This window comes from Scyliorhinus canicula, chromosome 2 (assembly GCF_902713615.1).
Source record: "Scyliorhinus canicula chromosome 2, sScyCan1.1, whole genome shotgun sequence".
Classification (NCBI taxonomy): Eukaryota; Metazoa; Chordata; class Chondrichthyes; order Carcharhiniformes; family Scyliorhinidae; genus Scyliorhinus; species Scyliorhinus canicula.
In genome coordinates this window covers 182,371,945-182,399,606 of record NC_052147.1, presented here as the reverse complement: position 1 = coordinate 182,399,606, position 27,662 = coordinate 182,371,945, and the positions used below count along the sequence as shown (strand labels likewise).

Here is a 27,662-nt window from a genome sequence, read left to right as displayed (position 1 = left end):
CATCGAGTCTGCACCGGCTGTTGGAAAGACCACTCCACTTAAGCCCACACCTCCACCCTATCCCTGTAACCCAGTAACCCCACCTAACCTTTTTGGACTAAGGGCAATTTAGCATGGCCAGCCCACCTAACCTGCACATCTTTGGACTGTGGGAGCAAGCCGGTGAACCCGGAGGAAACCCACGCACACACGGGGAGAACGTGCAAACTCCACACGGATAGTGACCCAAGCCAGGAATCAACCTTGGGACTCTGGAGCTGCTAACCGCGATGCTACCATGCCACCCATGATATCGAAGCCAGCGATGACAGAGGGGGAAGCACCCCCTTCTCCCTCACCTCATTGTATGCCCATACCAACAAGGGCCTCAGATACCGCAAAAACGTTTCATAAAATTCTACCGGGAACCCACCGGGCCTGGGGCCTCCCTTGCCTGCATTTCCCTCATACCCCCCATCACCACCACCAGTCCAATGGGTGCCCAAGCCCCTATACCAGGTCCTCCTCCACTTTGAGGAACTCCAACCTGTCCAAGAATCACTGCATTCCCTCTTCCCAAGCCAGGGGGTTAATTTATTCTCTTATAGAATTCCTCAAACACCCCATTCACCCCCACAAGGTCCAAGACCACCCTTCCCTCCCATTCTCCACCTTTCCGACCTCCCTCACCACCTCCTGCTTCCTAGGTTGGTGGGCCAGCATCCTGTTCACCTTCTCCTCATATTCATATACTCATAGTCCAAGTGCCTTCCCCGTAGACATCAATCCGACCTCCATCTGGCGCTCCTTCAACAAGCCTGGCTCCAGGACCTCCGACTATGTCCTATCCACTAGCAGGATCTCCTCCACCAGCCTAGCCATCTCTGCCCGGGCCTGGTATAGGGGCGTGGGCACCCATTGGACTGCTGGAGGTGATGGGGGTACGAGGGCAATGCATCTCTGTCCTATCCCTATGCTCCCGGATCGATATAGATTCCCCCCGACCAGTGCCTTAAGTGCCTTCATAACATGGCAGCCGAAACCTCACCCATGTCATTCAGCTCCACATATCTCTGAATGGCAGCCCTCACCCTTTCACACACCTCCTCATCTGTTAGCAACCCCACGTCTAATCTCCAAGTCGGGGGCTACCCCACCCCCCGGTCTATTTGCAAGTCCACCCAGTGTGGCGCGTGGTCGACCACAATCGCCTAGTATTGCGAGTTGACCATATCCTCCAGGAAAGGGAAAATCCCTACCTAACAGCATTGTGTAAGCACCTTACCATATCCTCTGCAGAAGCTCATGAAGAAGACCCATCATCACCTTCTGAAGGGCAAAAAGGGATGATCAACATCTGCTGGCCATACCAGTGATCCCCATATCCTAAAGGGAATTAAAAATAAACATTGACATAATCTTGTTAGGTACTTGGCCAGCATAGAAAGATGATTTGCCTGACAAGTTTGCATAAAGTAAAATGAAGTGGATTGACACATTGATGATGCTATGGTGCTATTTTTATTATTTAATATAAACAGTACATGTAAATGTACTAGAATAGTCAAAAGCCCTTATTGAGAAAATCCAAATTTGTAACAAACTAAATTACAATTGGTGGCATTTTTCCTGCATACTTTCTTAATAATTTCACCTTCAAACTTGTTCCTGTTTTTAAAAATAGTTCTTGCAATAATGAGTTTTCTTTTCAATTGTTGTCTTCAGTGAGAATTATACTCAAGTTACTGCAGCAACTTTTAGCTAATTGTAAAATATAATTCAATCTCTTGCCAATGTAAATTGACACAGGTAATAAAACTTAAAAGGAACATTTATCCTGTTCTGTGTGTCTGAAAGATGGCGGTGATGGATGTGAAAACTGACTTTGAGTTCCCATCAGCATAAACAGCAGGGGCACCAAGAAGTCGACCCCAAGTCTTCTGTTCCTTTTGGAATACAATGAATGTTTCTGCGGAAGACATACAAATTTGTGTGAAGGAAAATGCTTGGCATTTCTGCTTTGGGACCCATTGAAAATGTAAGCGCACATTTGCTCCAAAATTGTGCTTGATTGAGGTGTGTTTTTTTTCTTTTGCAAGTTTCTGTTCAAATTCATTTAATAATAATAATCTTTATTAGTATGACAAGTAGGCTTACATTAACACTGCAATGAAGTCACTGTGAAAATCCCCTAGTCACCACACTACGGCGCCTGTTCGGGTACACTGAGGGAGAATTCAGAATGTCCAGTTCACCTAACAAGCATGTGTTTTGGGACTTGTGGGAGGAAACCGGAGCACCCGGATGAAAACCACCCAGACACGGGGAGAACATGCAGACTCCACCAAACAGTGACCCAAGCCGGGAATCAAACCCAAGACCCTGGTGCTGTGAAGCAACAGTGCTAACCACTGTGCTTCTGTTTCAGTAAAAAGGTAAAGTCGCCATTGTCCCAAATGACCATAGGCCGCTTTTCCCTTTGAGGGGGAGAGCTGACTGGTGGTGCTTTGACCGGAGGATCACTGTTGGGGCAAGGTTGATGAATCATGATGAATCATGATGAATCATGAATCAGTATCGTTAAACATATGCTTCACCTGAAAAGCAGCTCTCTGTGGCACTGCATGGCCGATAAAAGCATGGAGACCCTGCTTCCGGGATCTACCTGACTCACAACGCCTTGAGACATCCAACACAACCTTGCGATCTAAATCCCGCCCGTTGTAGGCAGAGTCAATCTTTGGCAAATCGGCACATTAAAGAATGACAGCTAATCACGCTCTAATGTGCAGATTCCCTAGGTACCTGAGGATTCACCCCTTTCCCTCAGAGATCTCGAGCAAGCGCTGTTCAGCACTGGTCCCCACAAATGTGTATAAAACGGGGCTATGTGCGGCCTCAGGCGCGCGTTCCCTGCTGAGGTCCCTTTTACAACACGAGTCTCGTTGAATGACCATGTGTTTCTCGGCGCTGCAAGCACTGGAAAATATGCGGCTAAATGCACTCACTGTGAGACTTGTTCCCATTTATTAATAATAATAATAATAATAATAATCTTTATTATTGTCACACGTAGGCTTACATTAGCACTGCAATGAAGTTAGTGAAAATCGCCACACTGTGGCGCCTGTTCGGGTACACTGAGGGAGAATTCAGAATATCCAAATTACCGAACAGTATGTCTTTTGGGACTTGTGGGAGGAAACCGGAGCACTAATGAAGCTCATAGACAATCTGGCAGTGTTTTAGAATGCAATTTAATAATCGATTTGCTTAAAAATATAAAAGATGTACTTGGAGTTGTCTTACTCGGTTTGATTCTTACAGCTGAAAATGTCAGCACCACCTGAGTTAAAATAACAGGAAATGATTTTTAACAGACTGTACAGAATCACTTACTGGTAATATTAGTGTTCAGCAGTTGTAACAGAGTACATTTGAAAGAAAAAGCAAAAGCTTGTAAAACATACCAGATGGTACTCTTGTACCTAAAAAGAAAGGTTTAATTTTAAGATCCAATTAGAAGTCCTGCAGTTGGGCGCATTTAGTGGAAATTTATTTGATTGGCGGGGGGGGGGGAGACCAGGTCTGCCTTCCATCACAATGCTTTTTTCGATTAGCACAAGTGATTGAGGGAACTCAATTTGCGCAGGATGTAACTGGCATCTGTAATTTGGTGAACTGCTACACAGGCGTGGATACATTATGCTGGAGGAAAAAACAGGGTGAAGTTTTGAAAAATCTGTACATGGGCAGAAAGAGTGGATGAGCTGTTTTTTAAAGCAAAATCTCACAGATGATACCAGTTTGGAATATTTTTATATTAAAAATAGGGAGAACGCTATGCTGTTTGCATTGGGGAGCTACAGTAGGTGGGGAGCACCTGCCAGAAGTCTCCAGAATATCCATGCAAGGACACATTGTGCAGTTCCATATTCAGAGAAACATAGAATCGCTACAGTGCAGAAGGAGGCCATTTGGCCCATCGAATCTGCACCAACATTCTGAAAGGGCACCCTACCTAGGTCCACACCCCCGCCCAATCCCTGCAACCACACCTAACCTTTGGGCACAATGGGGCAATTTAGTGTGGCCAATCCACTTCACCTGCACATCTCTGGACTGTGGGAGGAAACTGGAGCACCTGGAGGAAACCCATGTAGGCATGGGGAGAATGTACAAACTCCACACAGGCAGTCACCCAAGGTCAGAATCGAACCTGTGTCCCTGGTGCTGTGAGGCAGCAGTGCTAACCACTGTGCCGTTCAGGGTCACATTTCTTACTAAAAGAAAATGACCCAGTTATAATTAATTTGTACTGATCTTGATCATTCATGGAGATTCAGTGGAGATTATTATATTGCAGCATAGGTTTATTTTGAAGTTGATGACCAAGTTAAGACAATGAATCTATTATCCTGGGATAAACAGTCCGATTCTCAGTTGGACAAACATTTGAGTGCAAAGGTTCGTGAAGAAATCCTACCCACCACCTTCTGAAAAGGGCAAGGGCAACTAGGGGTGGACAGTAAATGCTGGTCGTGCCAGCGGTGCCCATATCCCGAGAACAAAAAATAGTTGCCACCTGCTGACAAGATACTGAGCCAGTCTGTATCAAGGTGAAATCAGATCTTTTCATAGACCTAGAAACTTTCACCATTGCCAAGAGCTCTATTTAAGCGTGCTAGCAAAGTGCAAAATCTTTTAATAGAATTTGGCTTCCCACCTGACTCAAGCTAAAAACTGATATTCCTCAGTATTTTCTGCTTTTGTTTTCCCTCTGTCTCTCATATAATTTGTCCCTGGCCGAGACCACTCTGCCTTGTTTTACCAGTACTGTATCTTGATGTTTTCAGAATTGGCCTATTTTAAACATTGCTATTTGATGTTATTGCTTTTCATTGTGTTGTACTTTAGTTTGTATTTTACTTTCTCAATGTATTTTGTTACACAATTACACAAACTTTTGAGGTAAAACATAAAGATGAGATATAATTATCCACCAAATCATTATTTCATTGCATAGTTTAACACACAACATGAATTAAGAAACTTCTAATAGCAACAAAATCAAACGTTTCTTGCAAAAACCGCTAGGAAAGTGGTTTCTGATGTGTAGAAAATGCTTTGTTCTGGCTGATCTATGATTGAGGGTGCTCACAAAAAAAACCCTAATCTGCTGACTACACCCTTGTAAAGGTTGTGCTAATATAAAGATGAAGATGTTCATTTCAGGCAGCTGAAAACCGTGTCAAATGTAAATGGTGGCCACATGCTTCAATAATGTGAGCTTCAATAATTCCACAGCAAATCTCTGTGTGTTACCGTTTAAGGAAATATTGAACTATGTCTGGCTGTAGATTGTAAATATACCTCCTGTTGACTGACCTACAGGGCGACATTGTGGTCAAAAGGTTCAAAGGAATGTGTTCTCCATATTTCTCATCGCCAGAGCTGATAGGGGTGGGGGGGAGGGGGGAATTAAAAACCAAAAATGGCAACAGCGGTTTAAAAGAAAAAAATGCAACAAATGGAAAAATATGAGGCACAGATCTTGTGGGTGGTCTCAGGAATGGTAATTATGTTTGACACTGACATTTTCAACATGATGGAGAATCGGATAAAATGCCTGTTTCCTTTTGGAATAGTTCTATGTGGACATTTACAGACTGGAGGCACTTTTAAAAGGAGTCAAATAATTTAAGGGAGACAACGAATATCCAATACAAATCACTGAGGCTTGAATAATTGGAAAGTGAGTCTAAGAATTGTGCCCTTTAAGAATGCACATGCTTAATGCATGCTTTTGCTTGATGCACATGAGAAAGGGTGTCCAAATGCAAGCAAAACATTCAATATTTACTTACAGAGTAAGTATTTGTAATTGGTTGAGAACATGTCATATGTAGTATATTTAGGAAACACCCGTTTATTCAATACCGTTACTAAGATTAAAAGCTTTTGCTTGATTAGCAGGCACCTACTGTGGTGTAAATCAGACAGCTGTTGGATAGATTGATATTCATACAAAGCGCTGTGAAATTCATTGTACCGTCAATATTTTCTTAATGAGGTTAGTTAAAGATTAATTTGTAGCAATTATGCCATCGTTGTTCTGCATAGCCCTCGCTGAATTAAACGGAAATGGTCTCCCTTTAAAAAGTTAAGGAGCCTTAATTCCTTTTCTCCCAATATATAATTTATACCATACCAAAATGTGTCATATGTCGTGCAACAACACAACACAAATGATGCAGTTCTTCTTACTTTTTTCTGAAATGACAGAAGTGGCCAAAAACATTTGTCCAGCATTGCCTCTTTAATTATATCACGATCAATACTTTGGCTCTGCTACAAAATCCTGCAGTCTATTGAGCAAGCTGCTTTTACAGTAGAAGTTATTCAAAGGAAGGTATTATTATTCAGACCAAAAAGGATTTCCCTTTTATGTCAGCTTCTATGTTGCAGAAGATGTTCAATTGCGCTATGTAATTAGTGAGACAACCAATTGTTGAGGGAAAAGGGAAAGAACCTTTGGGAACTTTGAAGATTACAGAGACATATATGTTGACTGGACTGTAAAGACAGGATTGAGGTCATTCAGTTGCTGCATCTTGTCCAAAATGAATGTATAAAGTTGCAATTTATTTGAAATGATCATTGAGGGGCATTCATCCTGTAATCTGGATGCTAGGTTTTCTTTTATTTATTGTATTCTATGGTAGTTGATGGAACTAACCTCATTTTGCTTTATCTGAAATATTAATCTAAATTGTCAGCGGGTGTAACTTTTCCTTTAGTTGTTTGGGTAGAAGTACTAATTCAGGGAAATTATGTTCTTGGCATGGGCATACCAAGATATTTGTGTTGGAAGTAATTCAACCTGGCTGTAGTGTGCAACATTAAAGTTTGATTCAGAATAAGCTCAAATAAAAAGAAACAAGCTTTATGAACATTGTGGTCATTGTAAAACTTTGTTCTGAATTACCATAATTACAAGCAAAATATTCTTGCCCTTTAATTGTCTTTGGTATAATGTTTCAAGACCAATTCACAGAATGTGCGTATCATTTTGTGAGGTTTAATTCTCTGCAGTCGTGTCATCTCCCCTGATTTCGCCTATGATTATGGTTACTTTTAAGTAATTCAATTTCTGATAAACACTTATCTATAAAAGGAAGCAAAAATTGAGAATTGAAAGCATAAACATGGTATTTTGTTGGCACTATGTATCAGTTATTGGTGTAAAATGGGAGACTTGGCATTCAGAATAGCAGGTGGGTGGTGCTGCACCCATCATTTTAGTGAAAATACCCCTGTTTTGCTCTTCAGGGCTCGCACCTGAAACAAGCATGAGGCCTTTTGCACCTGCAAATAAGTAACTTGGGGCAGAATCTTCTGCACTCTTTAGTGAGCTTGGAGGCAAGAAGGACATGTAATTAATTCCACCACCTTCCCGCATCCACCAGAATCTAGTTCCAGGTGGGAAGGCTCATGGTTGACCCTCCCAACATGGCACAAATGCGGGCCCTAAAGTGGCCAATTAATGACCACTTGAGGGCCTCAACCCACTCCCACTGGAACCCGTCAGCAGGCGGTTTTGTCGCCAGGGACTGAACTTTTGGAAAGGGATGGAATGCTGAGATTCACCCGCTGTCCTTTTTGCTGACCTCCATGCTGCCCCCTTTTTGCACGAGTTGATAGGGAGAAACTGATCCTGTTGATGGATGGATCGAGAACAATAAGGCACAGGCCAAGGGAAATTAGCAAAAGAAGCACTGGAGACATGAGGGGAAATCGTTGAAGCAGTGAGCAGTTAAGATATGGAATGTGCTGCCTGATAGTGTGGTGAAGGCAGATTCAATCAAGGCATTCAAGGGGGATTGTTAACTGAAAAAGGAAGAAGATTGCGGGAAGAGGGAAGGGGAATGACACAACGTGAATTGTTCATTTGGAAAACTAGAATAGACACGATGGGCTGAGTGACCTCCTGTGCTGTACCCATTCTGTGAATCCCTGATTCTCGTTTTAGTTTCTGAACATAACTTGTTTTGGTATTTAAACAAGTCTTTTCCAATTGTGTTACTGACTTATGGCTACTGCCAGTTTATGCAGAAATGCCATGACTATAGCCATGATCATAGTAATAGCATCCCTGGAGCAATAAGTACAAGCGCTTTGGGGCAATTTGCACCGTGCTAATGGAAATGTGCATTATATTGATGTTGCCATACAAGCTTTCATAGTTTACACCAGAGAACTCAGTTGCCTTCCAGAGATCAGGCTTATATAGCAAACCTCCCCTTAGAACCATTTAGCCATATATGACTGCTTCAAAACAGGTGAATTATATATTTTGAATAATGTTTACGAGTGAACATGTCTCTGTACATGGAGAGGAGCTATGCTTTCTATGTAAATAATGGTAGGTTTTGCACGCTGTAACATGCCGCCCTTTCTTTAATTCCAGGTGATCACACATTGACAATTGGGTTTCAAAATGTCGGAATTCCTGTCTGCACTCGTCTATGCCTCAGAAAAATCTGCAAACATTGCCCGTGCCTGCAAGCAAGAGGAGACACTCTTTCAGCTGTTGGTACAGGAAAAGAAAGGGAATGAGAAAAATAAGAAATTTGTTAGTGATTTCAAAACGCTAGCAGATGTATTGGTCCAAGAAGTCATCAAACATGACATTGGAAAGAAAGTAAGTACCTTGAACCAAAAAAAAATTAGTTTGAGACTATTTGTTCACAATGCTGTCTGTTCTTTCTGGAAATAGTTAACTTGAATTTGGACAGCTGTGGTATTGCCACTATTCTGGTGCTCACTTAGTACATTGGCTGTTGTACTTTTTCTTATGAAAACAGAATCAGTAAAACTTTAGATGGCAAGCCTATTATGCTGACTAATTGCTACAGGATATTAAGAGCATCATAGCTTTGCAATAAACCCATCAGATCTCTCGCAGCCATGGTGATTAACACTGGAATTTTGGGATTAACTGGGATTGATTTTCTCCATTCTATTTTACACTAGAACAATGGATCACTTTCTAGATTTGGCAGTTTTTAAGGGTGGGTCTGATTTAGAAGTCCCTCCAATCCCGTTAAACCTGGTGCCGTTAGCAGCAACACTATTTGAGGGGATGGAAGGCAGAAGGATCTAGAACAATGTGGGGTGACTTTGATTAGTTTCCTTCCTTTTATTACGGGAATGATCTCTCCACAGCGGTATGACTGAAGGTCAGCATGTGGACATTTGTGATCTGAACCCCATCGTGCTGTTCCAGAGCATTAGGGGCTCGGTGCACTGTGAATTTATGCCAGCAGCCACACTCTTCACTTCGGATGGTGGGGCTGACAATAGAACATACAGTGCAGAAGGAGGCCATTCGAGTCTGCACCGACCCACTTGAGCCCTCATTTCAACCCTATCCCCTTTAACCCTGTGGTGAATGTAACGTAGTAATTCACACTGTATTTACCAATACCATTGTAAGCGCAGTAGCGTTATCCGACCACTAGGGGGAGTAGCTCTGGGAATGCTCAGGAGTTTGTACAGGGCTCCACCCTTGGCTCCGCCCACGACTCCTCCCCCTTGACTGCTGTATAAATAACCGTGGCCAGAGCCAGCCTGCAATTCATCGAGAGTTCAACGGGTAACAGGCTGGCTCTGTAGTAAGTAGATTAAAACCACTGTTCATTATCTTAAAGCACGTGTCTCGTGAATTGATGGTTCCATCAAACCCAATAACCCCTCCTAACTTTTTTGGATACTAAGGGCAATTTAGCATAGCTAATCCACCTAACCTGCACGTCTTTGGACTGTGGGAGGAAACCGGAGCACCCGGAGGAAACCCACGCAGACACGGGGAGAACGTGCACACTCCACACAGACAGTGACCCAGCAGGGAATCGAACCTGGGACCCTGATGCTGTGAAGCCACAGTGCTAACCACTATGCTACTGTGCTGCCCAAATGTCATTACTGGGAGGTTGCTTATTGGCTATGAATTGTATGTCCACTGTGTTTAATTACATGCAGGTGTAGGACATTAATTAGGGTTTCAATTGAGCACAAATAAAGGGAAACATGCTAAAACTGTACTGTGGTTGAGTTTGGAAATACATGTCAATATTGCTCCACTCTACAACTAAACGTATGACTCAATAAAGATTGGCTGCAGTATCATCCTAAACCTTCACCAATTGGCTTTTGGGAGGCCACCCATTGATCCTAATTGGACAGTGAGCTTGGCCACTAATTGACCATTGCTACAAAATGCACATAGGGTGTCTGATGCCAATGTGATGCAGGATAGGACCTAGAAATTGCCTCAACTAGGAATACAATTTCAGCCTTGGAAAACATGCATTATGATATTGGCTGTGGATTATTTTCAGGCTACAGGATGGCCATTTTAAACAGATTTTAGGCTCCTGGCTAATGTCAATGAGGAGCCTAACACTTGAAATGAAAAATGAAAATCGCTTATTGTCACGAGTAGGCTTCAATGAAGTTACTGTGAAAAGCCCCTAGTCGCCACATTCCGGCGCCTGTCCGGGGAGGCTGGTACGGGAATCGAACCGTGCTGCTGGCCTGCTTGGTCTGCTTTAAAAGCCAGTGATTTAGCCCAGTGAGCTAAACCAGCCCCTTGTTTAGGAACCTCTCAACAAAATCCATCAGCTGTGAACTCTCTGCAAGTCTTGTTGGGATTGCTGCAGTCTAACTAGTGGCCACCACTGTACTATTTTATTACTTTCACTTGGAACTACAAGGAGCACTCCATGCCTCCCTGCTTCACAGGATTCCTGTGAAACTCATCAAACAGTAATCATCCTCCTCCCCTTCTTAGTCTACCCTGTTGGATTCACCTTGGGCAACACTGGTAGGAAGGCAAGTTGGTCAAATTAGATCTGATCGCCTGTCTTTGTGTGTGTGTCAGCTCCCCTCAATTTTAAAAAATAAGACTCAAAGCTCAGTATCAAGCAAACCTCTTGCCTTCTGGTTGGGTGCATACTAGATTTCTGCCAGCCAATACATGCCTATAAAAGCACAGCAAAACAATATTTTACCCCAAAGCATATGTTGGTTTAAAAATACATCAGCATTATCCCTTGTACTATTCTTTTCTCGGGATGTGAGCCTTGCTGGGTAGGCCAAAATTTATTGCTCATCTCTAAATTTCCCTGAGAATGTAGTGATGAGCCACTTTCTTGAACTATTGCATTTCCTGTGTTGTAGGTACACCCACAGAAGTGTTCTTGGATTTAAAAAAAAGAAATTTAGAGTACCCAATTAATTTTTTCTAATTAAGGGATAATTTAGCGTGGCCAATCCACCTATCCTGCACATCTTTGGGTTGTGGGGGTGAAACCCACACAGACACAGGGAGAATGTGCCAACTCCACAAAGACAGTGACCCAGAGCTGGGATCGAACCTGGGACCTCGGCGCCATGAGGCAGCAGGGCTAACCCACTGTGCCACCGTGCTGCCCCTTGTTCTCGGATTTTGACAGTGAAGGAACAGTGATATAGTTTCAAGTCAAGATGATGAGTTGCTTGGTGGTGGTGTTCCTATGCATCTGCTATCCTTGTCTTTCTAAGTGGTAGATGTCATGGGTTTGGAAGATGCTGTCTGCACCTTTGTTCCTTGGTGAATTTCTGCAGTGCATCTTGTGGATGGTACACACTGCTGCCACTGTGCATCGGTGATTGAGGGAGTGAATATTTAAGGTGGTGGATGGGATGCCAATCAAGCAGGCTCCTTTGTCCTGAATGGTGTCGAGCTTCTTGTGTATTGGAGCTGCACTCAATCAGGCAAGTGGAGAGTATTCCATCACACTGCTGACTTGTGCCTTGTAGATGGTGGACAGGAACAGAAACTACTGGATGATCTCAGCAGGTCTGACAGCATCTGTCTGTGGACAGAGAAGGGAGTTCATGTTTTGAGACTGCAGGACTGTCAAAGCAGCTTTGACAAAGAGTCATTCACACTCGAAACGTTAGCTCCCTTCTCTCTCCACAGACAGATGCTGTCAGACCTGCTGAGGTTGTCCAGTATTTTTCTGTTTTTGTTTCAGATTCCAGCATCTGCCATAATTTGCTTTTATCTAGATTGTGGACAGGCTTTGGGGGGGGGGTCAGGAGATGAGTTACTTGTTGCAGACTTCTAATGCACAAGGTATTATTCTGCCGCTTGGGATGTACAAACTCTTACCTGTTCCTTTTAGGCTACAAGTTTGAATTGCTGTAAATAGCATCCCCTGAGATCAGTGAAAAAATAAGTCTTTTTAGTTGGTCACAAATATTTGAATGCTTCCCAATGTAAGACATGCAGTATTCCCTTTTGATATACGTTTGACACTTCCAGATGTAGAATCATAAATGTGATAAGCACACATCAGCATTCAAGGCTATTTTGCATATATAGAGGTGTCATTTTCTTTTTTTCCCCTCCAAGGTTATATGTCAGTAATATCACTTTGCCAAAACAATCACCATTAACAATCAATTATTTAGTTTCCAGGTTTGGAAGATTATATCTTTGGAGAAGAATCAAATCAATTTACTAACAGTCTCGGTAAGTAAATTAAAATCTAAATCTTTCGTATCAAACCAGGTGGATTACTCCATCAGCTTGCTGAATTTGAATGTGTGCAGTGTGACTCATAGGCAAGCCTATGTATGTTTGTCAACAGTTTTACATGGCCTTTCATTTAAAATTGCAAAATTAAATAGAATTGACATTGCTGCAAAGAAAAAAGTGGGTGAATGACAGAATATCTTATTGATGTGTAAATCAGCCTGAAAACTGATGAAGATAAATCCAATTCATTGCAAATCGATACAAGTTCCTGACTAATTTGCACCTGCCTGCTGTTAACTTTACATAAACAGCATTTTGCCCTTAATGTTGTTACATTTGCTCATTAACTGCCCACTAAATTTGGTGTTGGAAGTTAAATCCATTCATTAATAGCTTAAGTACCCTATTAACAAGGTTTAAATTGTTAACAACTTGCAATCAACCCCTCTTGCCCTGAAAGCAACAATTCATAACATGGGCTCGTATTCATTCAGGTTGTGACTTGTTGCTGAAATATTTTTAAATTTCAAATTATTTTTTCTTGCTCCCTTAATCCAGTTTTTCCTTTACTCTCTTTATTTTCATTTCTGCATCTGAAATGACATTGAATTCCCTCTCCTTCCCAATCTTCCCTCTGTTATTTCTCAATCTTTGAACATCATTATTTTTTAAGGAGGTGCACTGTTTGTCCCATTGTTCACCAAGATCTCAGATACTCCATTGCCCTCACCCATTCCATCAACATGTTGGGCAATGCCTTATCTAACCAATAGGACATCCCATAAATTGCCACTCTCTGAGCTCTGACCCAGGCCGGGACGTTTCACAATTCTATTAATTGTGGAAAAGGACATACAAAAAGATCTTTGTTTTCTATAATTAAATTATACATACAATGAAAACGTGCACACTTTTTCTTTTCACACGCCCAAACGAGGAGGATTTCTTTTCTGTAACTTATTGCAAGTAATGTAATCAATAAATCCTGATCTAAAATGTTTTTCTCAGAAACATTCAGCCAAAACCATTTCCTTTCAGTAGTCTACCTGAGTGCCAGGTTTATCTCTTTCACCAGTACTTAATAATTTTAAAGTTCTCATCATTCATATGGTTACTTGACCCCAAGATTCTACAGTGTGGACAAAGGAACCTTTTAAGCTTTGTGACCAGATTCCACTGAGTATGACTGGATGTTGTCTTTGCAAAATCACCACAAGCATTGTACCCTCACTGTAATATAATGGATGTGATCTCACTGTGAAGATGCACATTCTTTGCTGGTGATGGGCTTGTTCATCACCAACTATGTGAAATGTTTGGATGCTTGGGTTAGTAGGACATCAGTATGAGCATTAAATTCATAGAATCCCAACAGTGTAGAAGGAGGTCAAACGGAATGTTTCGGAGGGGCCTGTAAGATTGCTAATTAATTAATGATGTTTAAACCCCAAGTAAAAGCTCTTGTGCCTTTACGTGGGTCAGTGTTTTTAAACGTGTCTGTCAACACTATGCACTATTTTTGGGAGTTTCCACAAATTCTCTAATGATGATCCCTGTTGACAATACTTGAGGTGTGTTTTTCCAGAACTTGGGGCAACACTGGCGTAAGCTTGTTGCTCCTTGGCAGTTTTAATGCTTTTGTTATTATTTGTTCATGGGCTGTGGGCATCACAGGTTGTGCCAGCATTTATTGCTCATCCCTAATAGCTGTGGATCTGGAGTCACATGTAGGCCAGCCCAGGTAAGGAGGGCAGATTTCCTTCTCTAAAGGGCATTAGTGAACCATGGTTTCATGGTCATCATTCGACTTTTAATTCCAGATTTTTTTAAAATTCAAATGTCACCATCTGCAGAGGTGGGATTTAAGCCTGGGTCCCAAAGCTCTGGTTTACGAGTCCAGCGACAATACCCCTACGCCACCGCATCCCCGGTAAGACAACTCAATGAGCTAATACTCCACAATAAGGATGTCTACTGAGTGGCTGCGTGACTGAGCCATACTAACTGTGCTGAGTGAGCTGATTCATAACAAGGAGAGTAGGGGGACTCCAGAAATAGCTTCAATGCCCCTAGGTAGTGGCACCCAGGATTATTCCTCCTGAATGCTTTCCCGCAATCTTTGTGTCTTGTGAGGGTCCCTTTAAGAAAAGTGTGTTTTATCAAATGGCTGCAGTGATGTCATTGTTGAGTGGAGCTGGGCCGCGATTCTGTCTTTTATTTTCATTTTGAGCTGGAAGCTGCTTTGTGGCTCTGAGTTTTTTGGTTTTGTTTTTTTAGTTGGGAGCTGCATTCAAACAAAGAAGGTGTATTTTTGGTCTCTCTCTGCATGCTAAAGAATGTCTCCAGACCACTTGATAACTTCAAAGTATACCTGTTTTCTGTAAGGAACTCAAACCTACTGTTTTGTAGGAAAAAGGGTGTTTGGCTTAAGGATGTTGTTAGGAAAGTTATTAAAGGTTACCTATAGAATACTGTGTCTTGGGGGGGGGGGGGGGTGGTATTTGTGTTGGTAGGGGGTGGTATTTGTGTTGGTAGTTGATAAGATGTTTACTGTGTGTTTATAAAATGTTAACTGAATTCATAGAAAAAACATTGTTTTGTTTAAAAATACTTAAGGTCTCTGTTGCATAACACCTGGAAAGTAGGCCCTTGTGCTTCTCATAACCAAAATCTATTAAAAGTTGTCAAGTGAACTCCATGATATACTTTGGTGTTCTTTAAACACTGGCCCATGAACCTTGAATTTTATATTTAACAAATTGTCCTTACCGCAATGTACTGTGGATGCTGTAAATCTGAAATAAAAACCAAAACTGTTGGAAATACGCCAAAGAGAATTAATATCCGTGGAGAGGGAAACAGAGTTGATGTTCCAGGCTGATAATCTTTCATCAGAACTGGGAAATGTTAAAAATGTAATTAATGTTGAGCAAGGTAAAAGGGGCAGGGTGGGCTAGAAAAGAGTACAAGGGAAGGTCTGTGGTAGAGTGGAAAACAAAGAACAATACAGCGCAGGAACAGGCCCTTCAGCCCTCCAAGCCTGCGTGATCACATGTCCTATCTAGACCAACCGCCAGTATCCTTCCATACCCCGTCTGTTCATGTGCCTATCCAGATAAGTCTTAAAGGTCGCTAACGTATCTGCCTCAACCACCTGACTTGGCAGTGGCTTCCAGGCCACCACCACCCTCTGTGTAAAAAAAAAAAAAAAATTCCCCTCCAAATCTCCACTGAATCTTTCCCCCCTCACCTTGAACTTGTGGCCCCTTGTAATTGGCATTTCCACCCTGGGGAAAAAGCGTCCAACTGTTCACACTATCTATACCCTTAATATTTTTATAAACTTCTATAAGGTTGCCCCTCAGCCTCCCTCTCTCCAGGGAGAACAATTCCAGTTTACTCAATCTCATAGCTAATACCCTCCATACCAGGGAACATCCTGGTAAATCTTTTATATACTCTCTCCAAAGCCTCCACGTCCCTCTGGTAGTGTGGTGACCAGAATTGGACACAGTATTCCAAATGTGGCCTAACCAACGTTCTATATAGCTGTATAATAATTTTTGAGCTTTTATACTCGATACCCCATCCTATGAAGGCAAGCATGCCATATGCTTTCTTTACCACCATTTCCACCTGTGCTGCCACTTTTAAGAATCTGTGGACCTGCATGTTCCTGATAGTTCTGCCATTATTTTGTAGCTCCCATTTGAATTGGATCTACCAAAATGCACTATCTCGCATTTGTCCAGGTTAAATTCCATGTGCCATTTCCCACCCAATTTTGCAGCCTATCTACATCCTGTTGTATTCTCTGACAATCTTCATCACTATCCGCAACTCCTGCAATCTTGGTATCATCCGCAAACTTGCTAATCAGACCCGCTACGTTTTCTTCCACGTCATTTATATATATTACAAACAGCAGAGGTCCCAGTACTGATCCCTGTGGAACACCACTAGTTACAGACCTCCATTCGGAAAAACCCCCTTCCGCTACTACCCTCTGTCTTCTAAAGGAGATATTAAATGACAAAAAGATTTGTGGTGTATGGCCAAAGGGTGTGGTAATGGGACAAATAAAGAAACAAAAGATGTGTCCAGATGAGGTGTGGTTGGCAGAAAGATGAACAGCTGCTGCCCTGAAGCAAGGAAAAAGAAAAAAACAAGAAAGTAAAACCAAACCTGCAAAAAACAGGAAACAAAATGAGGGCAGGGGCTACATCTGTTACAATTGTTGCACCTAGTGTGGAGCCCAGAAGACTGCAAAATACCTTATCAAAAGATGAGGTGCTGTTCTGGAGCTTACACCCAGCTTCAACAAAACACTGCCAGAGGCCATGGACAGGGAGGTCAGTATTAGAGCATGTTGGAAAATTGAAGTGACAGGCAATCAATAGTATATCAACATCACTTTGATGTATTTTCCTTTTACTGCCATCATAGAAAAATCAGCTGTGGTATAGTTGGTAACTCTCCTGCCTCTGTGTTAGAAGGTTGTGGGTTCAAGTGCTTCTTTGTAATACTTTTTAAAGGGGAGAGGCAGTGACGTAGTCGTATTGTCCTGGAATAATAATCCAGAGACCAGGGTAATGCTCTGGGGACCTGGGTTTGAATCCCGCCACGGCAGATGGTGAAATTTGAAATCAGTTTTTTTTAAATTGGGAACTAAAACGTCTGATGATGACAATGAAACCATTGCTGATTGCCATAAAATCCCATCTGGTTCATCAATTTCCTTTCAGGAAAGGAAATGTGTTGTCCTTAACTGGTCTGGCCCACACGTGACTCCAGACCCAAAGCAAGGTGGTCGACTCTTCATTGTCCTCAGGGATGGACAAGAAATGCTGGGCCACACAGCGACGCCCACATCCCATGAATGATTTTTTTAAAATTATGGAACCTTTGTACATGATAATTCATAAAATAAAGATAATCTTGTTCAAAAAAGATAAAACTTGATTTGTGAAACACTTTTCATCACCTGCCAACATCCCAAAGCACCTCATTATAAATTAGATTTGAAAAATGGTTTGTAGGCAAACATGGCGGCCAGTTTTGCATAACAAGTGCCCATAAAAGCCAAATGAGATAAATGACGTTTTCAGTTTGGGTTGGAGGTGTTGGGAGATCCATATTGGTCTGGACAGCAGAGGAACATCCAGCTCTGCTGGAAGAATTAAATGGGATCTTTTATAACAATTAAGTGAGATCTTTTACAACTATTTGAATTGGCAGATGGGAACAGCTCACCAAAAAGACTGTACATTTTATTGGAATACATGTAAATACAATGTTCCTGTTGCATTCCACTGAAGTGTCAGCTTAGTTTGTGAGCCCAAGTCATGAAATAGTGCTTAGGCCATAACTCCTGGCTTAGAGGCTAGAGTGCTACCACTAAGCCAGATAAATACATTGTACACTACATTAGTAAAGACAGTCTTGTGATTTATATCAGTTGATGTAAAAAACACTGCTCTCCTACCAAGAATCAGCAAACTTTGACCCAATTCAAATATTGTTGTCACACTGCCATTGATATAATGGAAGTCAGCTTGATTCAGAGTGAATTATAGGAACATTTACAGGCATCGAATGTTCTACAGGCTCTAACTCGGAGCTGTTCAGGAAGCCCAAATTTGGCGGTATGGTTTGTCGTCAATCTGGAAAACAATACAGTCTACTCACCCTTTCCGATGCCCTCGAACAACGGTTTATGCAGCCCCAACTAGCAAAAGTTCATTTCTGGTTTGTAATCAGGGATTATTATTACATTTGACTTGATGCAAATATTGTCATTTCTATATTGAGCAACTACCATTGCTTTTCACCCTGTGAGTTGGTGAGCACTGATGTTCTGTTTCTTCAGTAACCCTGTCAGTTCGCACTTTTCCTAGTAAAGGATCCTTCTGAGGGTATTTTTAATTTGTCATTTGTTTTATCACAATGAAATTTTATTAAAATGGTGAAAGGAGCTGTATGCTAGTGTTGTTTCTTTCGCAACATCACGTGACTTCTGTTTAGCACATTTCAACGTAACTAGAATTCAAAACAGAAAAAAAATAATTGGTTGAAAGTTCTTGTTGTGCTGCATATTATCTAGTTTTATTTCTATTAAAGGAGAGAAGATTGAAGTCAAAGTCTGTGCAACAGAGAGAGAGACAGCAGAGCTGCTGAGCAAAGTGCTGGAGGATAATATGACAGCAGCCAAACAATTGGCCAGGATTGTTCACTATGATGTTTCCATTAAGGATCCTGCATTGGAGAAGGTGAAAGCAGATATTCCCCAGGATACCTTGGCAGTTTGGGTAGATCCTATAGGTACGTCCGCTAATACAAATAAAATGAACATAAACTGGCAGTAAAAAGAAAATTTAAGAGCCTTAATTAAAAGTATCGATTTAATGTATTTAAATTAAGCTTTGGAGTGAAATTTATTTTCATTTTAATATTAAGGAACAATATGATATTTCATTTTTATTAGAATACCTGGGATAATAAATCAGCATTCCAATTTGCTAAGGGCTGTGGTAAAGCCCTTGTAAATTAAATCATTGAATTTACTTCAAGAAACTTTGAGAACTGCACGGAAGTCACAGGCAGAGCCACCATTAAGGCAACCCAGTCAGCTGTCTTGTTTTTTTCTGTTCTGAGATTGGATATGTTGGCCTGTGGGCAAGAGAAAGGATAACAATTTTCTACAATGAGTATATATTAACATTGTCACAATTCTCCCATGGAGATGGACAACTTTTAAAACAAAATTTGATCTTCCATCTAATAGCTGAGAAAAAATGACAGTCAAGATTTTGTATTTAATAGATAGGGAGGAACGGCAGATGTTGGTGGATGACATTGTGGAAGTATTTGACTGCAGGTATTTGAATGACCCAATCCCAGAGCTCCTGGCAAGTAGGAAAAAGCTGTAGATGCAGTTTGACCTGTTATTTACGAATAAAGCGGTGCCAGTTGCGGCGTTCGAGGGAGGTTAATTATGAATATGGGGAGAAGACCAGTAGTCTCTTGGCTTGACAGCTGAGGTGACAGGCAATCTCCCGGGAGGTTATCCAGGTCAAAGAATTGGGTGGCAGGCTGGTGTCCTCTCTAGATAATGTTTTTTTTAAATACTTGTATTTGTTTTTTAACATTTTATACATAAAACAAAACAATGCAAAACAACAAGAACAACGAGCCCCCACCACCCAACAGCCCAATAACTCAAAAGAATCGCCCCCCCCCATTCCTACTTCCCCCCCACCCCCTCATACCCCCATCCCCCTTGCAGTTGATGGTAAACAACTCTTTAAAATGAAGAATAAACAGGCCCCTGTGTTGTGTTCTTTGTTTTAGTTCTTTCAGGATGGTGAAGGTTGTAGGGCTAACAAAGAACAACAAGCTGTGTTTAATAAACAAAGCTAATTTATTACACTACACTGAATTAGATTCAAACATATTACCAAGGAATTAGTTAAGTAAAGATTACATATCCACATCATTAACTATCCTAGTTCAACTATCTCACAACTACTCTGTCTTGCTCTCTTCCACTTTCTACATCTATCTTCCTTTATCTCCATCTATGTCCCAGAAGTCAAGGAGGCATGTGATATTTATATGGTTGCTCTATAGCACCATCTAGTTTCGAGAGTAGTAACATTACATTAACTCTTTATGTGTTTTACAATGTCCACATATTGTGACAGCCTCATCTCTTGTGGAACTCCTCAATCACCCCCCTCAAGGTAAACTTAACCTTCTCCAAATACAGGAACTCCATCAGGTCCCCAAGCCACACTGAGACACTGGGCGGAGAGGCTGACCTCCACTCCTACAGGACCCACCTGTGAGCAATCAGCAACAGGACGGTGAAAACATCTGTCCCCACTTGTAAGTCCGACACCCCAAATATGGCTGCCAGGGGACTGGGTTCCAAGTCCACGTGCAAGATCGTCGACATGGTGCTGAAAACAACCCCCAAAATTTCTCTAACTTCGGGCAGGACCAGAACATGTGTATGTACTTGGCCGGACCTCTCCCACACTGCTTGCAAAGGGACTTGGGAGTCCAAGTTCAAGATTCTCTTAAGGTTAATGTGCAGGTTCAGTTGGCAGTTAGGAAGGCAAATGCAATGTTAGCATTCACGTCAAGAGGGCTAGAATATAAGAGCAGGGATGTACTTCTGAGGAAGCCGGTGATTAATGGTGTGCCTCTGGTCGGTGCTGGGACCACAACTTTTCACGATATACATTAACGATCTGGAAGAAGGAACTGAATGCACTGTTGCTAAGTTTGCAGATGATACAAAGATATGTAGAGGGACAGGTAGTATTGAGGAAGCAGGCAGGCTGCAGAAGCACCTGGACAGGCTAGGAGAGTGGGCAAAGATGTGACAGATGGAATAAAATGTGGAAAAGTGTGAGGTTATGCACTTTGGAAGGAGGAATGGAGGCATAGACTATTTTCTAAATGGAAAAATGCTTAGGAAATCAGAAGCACAAAGGGACTTGGGAGTCCTTGTTCAAGATTCTCTTAAGGTTAATGTGCAGGTTCAGTCGGCAGTTAAGAAGGCAAATTATTAGGTGACATAGGTTTAAGGTGCAAGAGGCAAGGTTTAGAGGAGATGTACGAGGCAAGTTTTTTTACACAGAGGGTAGTGGGTGCCTGGAACTCGTTGCCGGAGGAGGTGGTGGAAGCAGGGACGATAGTGACGTTTAAAGGGCATCTTGACAAATACACGAATAGGATGGGAATAGAGGGATACGGACCCCCGGAAGTGTAGAAGATTTTAGTTCAGACGGGCAGCATGGTCGGCACAGGCTTGGAGGGCCGAAGGACTTGTTCCTGTGCTGTACTTTTCTTTGTTCTTCGTTCTTTGTTCAAGTGCCATGTTAGCATTCATGTCGAGAGGGCTAGAATACAAGAACAGGGATGTACTTCTGAGGTTGTATAAAGCTCGAGTCAGACCCCATTTGGAGTATTGTGAGCAGTTTTGGGCCCCGTATCTAAGGAAGGATGTGCTGGCCTTGGAAAGGGTCCAAAGGTTGTTCACAAAAAATGATCCCTGGATTGAAGAGCGTGTCGTATGAGGAATGTTTAGGACTCTGGGTCTGTACTTGTTGGAGTTTAGAAGGATGAGGGGGGATCTTATTGACACTTACAGGATACCGCGAGGCCTGGATAGAGTGGACCCGTGGAGAGGATGTTTCCACTTGAAGGAAAAAATAGAATCAGAGGGCACAATCTCAGACTAAAGGGATGATCCTTTAAAACAGAGATGAGGAGAAATTTCTTCAGCCAGAGGGTGGTGAATCTGTGGAATTCTTTGCCGCAGATGGCTGTGGAGGCCAAATCACTGAGTGTCTTTGAGACAGAGATAGATAGGTTCTTGATCAATAAGGGGATCAGGGGCTATGGGGAGAAGGCAGGAGAATGAGGATGAGAAACATATCAACCATGATTGAATGGTGGAGCAGACTAGATGGGCCGAGTGGCCTAATTCTTCTCCTGTGTTTTATGGTCTAACTCCTCCAAACTCTTAAACCACCTTTTCAAAAATAGGTCCTTCAGTCCCCCCCGAAACCTAGCATCCATTCTCTCCGGCTCAAATCTCGAACCGGCTTCTGCCTTGACCCGCCCTCACCTAAAATGCTGCCAAAATTGCCTCCATATTCTCAGTGTGGCTAACAATTGAGTTATTTCCTTGGGGCAAATTGGAGCAGCACTGTTGCCAGCATCTCAAACCCTGACCCCCTACATGAGCCTGCCTCCATCCTCACCCACATTGCCTTCGGCTCATTTCTCCAGCCCCACACCATCTCAGTGTTCGCCACCCAATAGCAATCATCAAACCACCCAATAATAATACATCAAATTCAACAGATCCAAACCTGCTGACTGTCGCTCTCTCTGAAGCAACGTCTTCCGAATCCTCGCCACCTTACCCGCCCATTAAAGTGACAAAATCAACTATTCCATCCCCATAAAAAATGTTTTCATCAAAAAGGCCAGCAAGCAACATCGGACTATTTTAGACTGCACCAGGGGACGAGACAGGGATGCCCCCTCTCCCCACTGTTGTTCGCGCTAGCGATAGAGCCGTTGGCAATTGCTCTGAGAGTCTCAAGGGGCTGGTCCGGGGTAGTGGGGGGGGGGGGGGGGGGGGGGGGGCTGGAGCACAGAGTCTTGCTCTATCCAGACGACCTGCTTCTGTATGTATCGGACCCATTAGAGGGGATGGAAGCAATCATGAGGATTCTTGGGGAATTTGGCCAATTTTTGCGGTCCAAGCGAGGGGACAGGAGAGGCGATTGGGGGAGCGGCTGTTTAGATTAGTAGGGGGAAGCTTTAGGTACCTAGGCATTCAAGTGGCGTGGGAATGGGACCAGCTGCATAAATTAAATCTGGCCCGGCTAGTAGACCAAATGAAGGACGACTTTTGGAGATGGGACGGGCTCCCGTTGTCATTAGCTGGGAGGGTGCAGACAGTGGAGATGATGGTCCTCCCAAGATTCCTTGTTTTGAGTTTGTGTTTCAATGAATCCCTTTATTCCGGGGTCCTTTTTTAAACGGGTCAACAAAGTGATGTTTGGGTGGGCAAGACCACGCGGGTAAGGAAGGTAATGCTTGAGCGGAGTCGGGGAGAGGGTGGGCTGGCGCTGCCAAATTTTAGTAACTATTACTGGCCGGCTAATATAGCCATGGAAGAGGGTGGTGGGGAACCATATGGAGGCGGCTTCATGCAAGGGCACCAGTTTGGGGGCGTTGGTAACTGCGCCTCTGCCGTTCCCGCCAGCACGGTACTCCACCAGCCCCATGGTGGTGACAGCCCTGAGAGTCTGGGGGCAATGGAGGAGACATGTGGGAGCAGAGGGAGCATCGGTCTGGTCCCCAATCTGTAATAATCACCGGTTTGCCCCGGGAAGTACGGATAGGGGGTTCTGGATATGGTGGAGAGCAGGAATTGAGAGGATAGGGGACATGTTTATAGAGGGGAGCTATCTGAGTATGAGTGCGCTGCGAGAGAAGTTTGGCGAGGGGAAACAAATTCAGGTATCTGCACGTGCGGGATTTCCTACGTAAACAGGTGTCAACCTTCCCGCTCCTACAGCTAAGGGGGATTCAGGACAGGGTAGTTTCCAGAGGGTGGGTAGGTGAAGGGAGCATCTCTGACATTTACAAGGAACTCATGGGGTCAGAGGAGACGCAGACCGAGGAGCTGAAGCGCAAGTGGGAGGGGGAGCTGGGAGGAAAGATAGAGGATGGTCTATGGGCGGATGCGTTGAGTAGAATCAATGCGTCCACAACCTGTGCCAGGCTCAGCCTGATACAATTCAAGGTCGTTCATCGGGCTCACATGGCAGTGGTCCAGATGAGCAGATTCTTTGGGGTGGAAGACAGGTGCGCAAAATGTGCGGGAGGACCAGCGAATCATGTCCACATGTTCTGGGCATGCTCGAAGCTTATGGGATTTTGGCAGGTGTTTGCAGATGTCATGTCCACGGTGTTAAAAACAAGGGTGGCACTGAGTCCAGAGGTGGCGATTTTCGGGGTGTCGGAAGACCCGGGAATCCGGGATGAGAAAGAGGCAAACATCCTGGCCTTTGCTTCCCTGGTATCCCGGAGACGGATACTATTAGCTTGGAGGGACTCCAAGCCCCCAATGTCAGAGACCTGGCTATCTGACATGGCAGATTTCTCTGTTTGGAGAAAATCAAGTTTGCCTTGAGAGGGTCAATGTTGGGGTTCCCCTGGAGGTGGCAACTGTTCGTCGACTTCTTCGCGTAAAGTTAATCATCAGCAGAAGGGGCGGTGGGGGGGGGGGGGGTTAGTTTAGCTTAGAGTAGGGGGTTAATAAAGGTGGGACCTGTAAGGGAGGGAGACGGCTTTTGCACTATGTTTGTAGTTTCATGTACATTGTTTATTGTGTTGTTATAATACCAAAAAATACCTCAATAAAATGTTTATAAAAAAAAGACCAGCAAGCACTGGAATAAAAATAAAACCCACGACTAGATATTCATCTTCACCGCCTTCACCCAGAATGCCAATGATATGGGGAGTCTGTCCCGCCTCAAGAAATCTCTGAACTCTACCCACCAGGCTCGTAAAATTCAATTTACGGAGCCGTGCCCAATCCCGAGCCACCTGCATCACCAGATACCTGAAGTTAGCAGTCGCCACCCAAAACAGCAATCCCCTCAAGCCAGCTCCCACCCCCAGAGAGGAAACCAAGAAGCATTTGTTCTTCTCCAAATTCAATTATTCCCTGAAAAAGCCCCAAATCGCCTATACTGTACACTGTCCTTTACGTAGACAGTCAATTTTCCCAGAATCAATTCAAAGTGATTCCTAGCTCCCAAGGATTTACCCCTGTCTTTTCTTTTCTCGGCCTGGTAACTTGCTCAAGGACAAGCTCCAACACACATTCCTGCACAGCGAACCATAGAAACATGTTGGTTTCTAGCTGCTCTATTTCTCCCGGATCCAGCTCAGCTTAAAAAACTGTCTGTGATATTCCAGGAAAGTCTGTAACCTGACCTTTACAATGGCTTCCTCTGCATCCTTCTCAGTGGCAACGTGAATCATGTGGACATTGCACCTCAGTGGAAATGCTAATTAGCTACCCTAGTGAGCTTTATCTCTTTCACCTTAGAACTAAATGGACCATTTAAAGCACAACTGTTTACAGCCTGAGTTCTCAACACTTTTCTGGGACTTTGGAGACTCACAGTCTCCACTGTTAACACACAGGCTGCTGCCATTGTCTCCAAGCACGGAAATACTGCACCCTCATCCCAGTAAGAGAATTTAAGACTTCTTTTGGTTTCTCATTATCACACCACCCTGTACGGTCAGGTAGACTTCAAAACTGGTCACATGACACCCCCTAATTTTACCTAAATGGAAAGTCACAGACCCAAAACACAAGCAGCTTACATACATCATACTTATAACACATTATAATACTGATATGCCAAAAGATGCGGGGCCTGAATTTATGAAGAGACAGAGCTCTCTGTCTTTGTGAAAATGAGCCCGGAGGCCCAAACTCAGAACTCCCGCCCCTAAGGGGAGAGGCATTGTGGTTGGTGCAGGTAGCAGGGGGGCGCTGTAGCAGGTGTGGTTTGAAATTTGGAAATCTGTAGTTCACTGAGATAACATGATCTAATTTTCACAAGGATAGAGTTATACAACTTGTGCATGTTACACCTGGTAAGATAAGGCTTAAATGTATCCGAGCACTTTGGAGAGCTAGATTACTCTTTTGTAGGGGTGATATACCCTTTTGGATTTAATTCCGGGACACCTTTGGGAGAGGTTAGGTGTCCTTTGGGACATCTCAACTGTTTCTGGGGTCAGCGTGCATGTCTCCCATTGCACTCTTCCCCTGGAACAAAAATCAGAATATCTGGGGCAGTTTATCCCAACTCGGGTTCACAGAGCTGGGAATTCTTCTGACTCTGCGTTCCCAACCCGAGAGTGAGGATTCAGGCTGGTTTTGATGGCTGGTGGCTGGGCAGCCCACATTGTTTCATTAATAAAGAGAGGTCAGCTTTATTCCCTTTTGTGAAATCTTTCAAGTTTCAATCATGACATTGGTTGACATTATAATAAAGAGCTTGCATTTATATAGCGCCTTTTGTGACCTCAACACATCCCAAAAATGCTTCTAGCCAATGAAATGACTTTGAAGTGTAGTCACTGTTATTTTTATTTTTTTATAAATGTTTTTATTCAGTTTTCATATTTTATATTGAACAAATTACAAATTGTTAGGAGAGAAAAAAAAAACAAACACGCAAAAATTAACATACATATTTACAGGTAAGCATCTTCGTAGTAGTAACTGCGCCCCCCCCCCCCCCCCCCCCCCCCCCTCAACATGTTTATTTAGTTTGGTTTTGGGCCTTAGCTAGCCATCGAACCCCCGTAACGAACCTGTAGCCCCCCCCCCCCCCCCTCCCGCTACCTTCCCCCGACTATTCTTCCTCTTGTACATTGGCCACAAATAGGTCCCGGAACAGTTGCATGAATGGCTCCCACGTTCTGTGGAAGCCGTCGTCCGACCCTCGGATGGCAAATTTGATTTTCTCCATTTGGAGAGATTCCGAGAGGTCGGACAGCCAGTCCGCAGCTCTGGGCGGTGCTGCTGACCGCCAGCCAAACAGGATTCTACGGCGGGCGATCAGGGAGGCAAAGGCAAGGGCGTCCGCCCTCCTCCCCAGGAATAGATCTGGCTGTTCTGAAACCCCGAAGACCGCCACTATCGGGCATGGCTCCACCCTCACTCCCACCACTTTGGACATAACCTCGAAGAAGGCTGTCCAGTACTCCACGAGTCTGGGCAAGACCAGAACATGTGGGCGTGGTTGGCCGGGCCTCTTTGGCACCGTTCACATCTGTCTTCCACCTCCGGGAAGAACCTACTCATACGGGTTCTTGTTAAGTGGGGCTCTATGTACCACTTTTAGTTGCGTCAGGCTGAGCCTTGTGCACGTGGAGGTGGAGTTGACCCTATGCAGTGCTTCGCTCCAGAGTCCCCACCCTATCTCCATCCCCAGGTCGTCCTCCCATTTCCTCCTTGTTGCGTCCAGTACGGTGTCGTCCCTATCTACCAGTCGGTCATACATGTCACTACAGTTCCCTTTCTCTAGGATACTTGCGTCCAGTAGGTCTTCCAGTAGTGTCTGTCGTGGCGGTTGTGGGTACGTCCTTGTCTCCTTTCGTAGGAAGTTTTTGAGCTGCAGGTACCGTAGCTCGTTCCCCCCAGCTAGCTGAAATTTCTCTGTCAGTTCGTCCAGTGTTGCGATCCTGTCGTCCGTGTATAGGTCCCTGACTGTCAGTGTCCCCCCGTCCTGCCTCCACCTTTTGAAGGTGGCGTCAGTCAGTGCTGGTGTGAACCTATGGTTGTTGCAGATGGGAGCCCTGTTCGACATTTTGGTCAGGCCAAGTTGCTGCCGCAGTTGGTTCCAGGATTGGAGGGTGGCTGTCACCACTGGGCTGCTGGAGTGTTTTTTTGGGTGGGGATGGGAGTGCTGCCGTGGCGAGGGCCCGGAGGGAGGTTCCCATGCAGGAGGCCTCCTCCGCACGCACC

General features: G+C 43.7%; 1 protein-coding gene across 2 annotated transcripts in view; it reads left to right on the top strand.

The window, feature by feature from the left end:
* Positions 1 to 27,662, top strand: part of LOC119961806 (inositol polyphosphate 1-phosphatase-like) — a 98,449-nt gene that overhangs the window by 15,289 nt on the left and 55,498 nt on the right. Inside the window, exons 1-4 of one of the 2 annotated variants that reach the window (XM_038789151.1) lie at positions 1,897 to 2,017; positions 8,450 to 8,683; positions 12,502 to 12,562; positions 18,689 to 18,889. In XM_038789151.1, the coding sequence (XP_038645079.1) occupies positions 8,480 to 8,683; positions 12,502 to 12,562; positions 18,689 to 18,889 (466 nt within the window). In that variant the 5' untranslated portion in view covers positions 1,897 to 2,017; positions 8,450 to 8,479. Of the gene's footprint in view, positions 1 to 1,896; positions 2,018 to 8,449; positions 8,684 to 12,501; positions 12,563 to 18,688; positions 18,890 to 27,662 lie in introns of those variants that run through there. The other variant, XM_038789150.1, reaches the window with a different exon arrangement.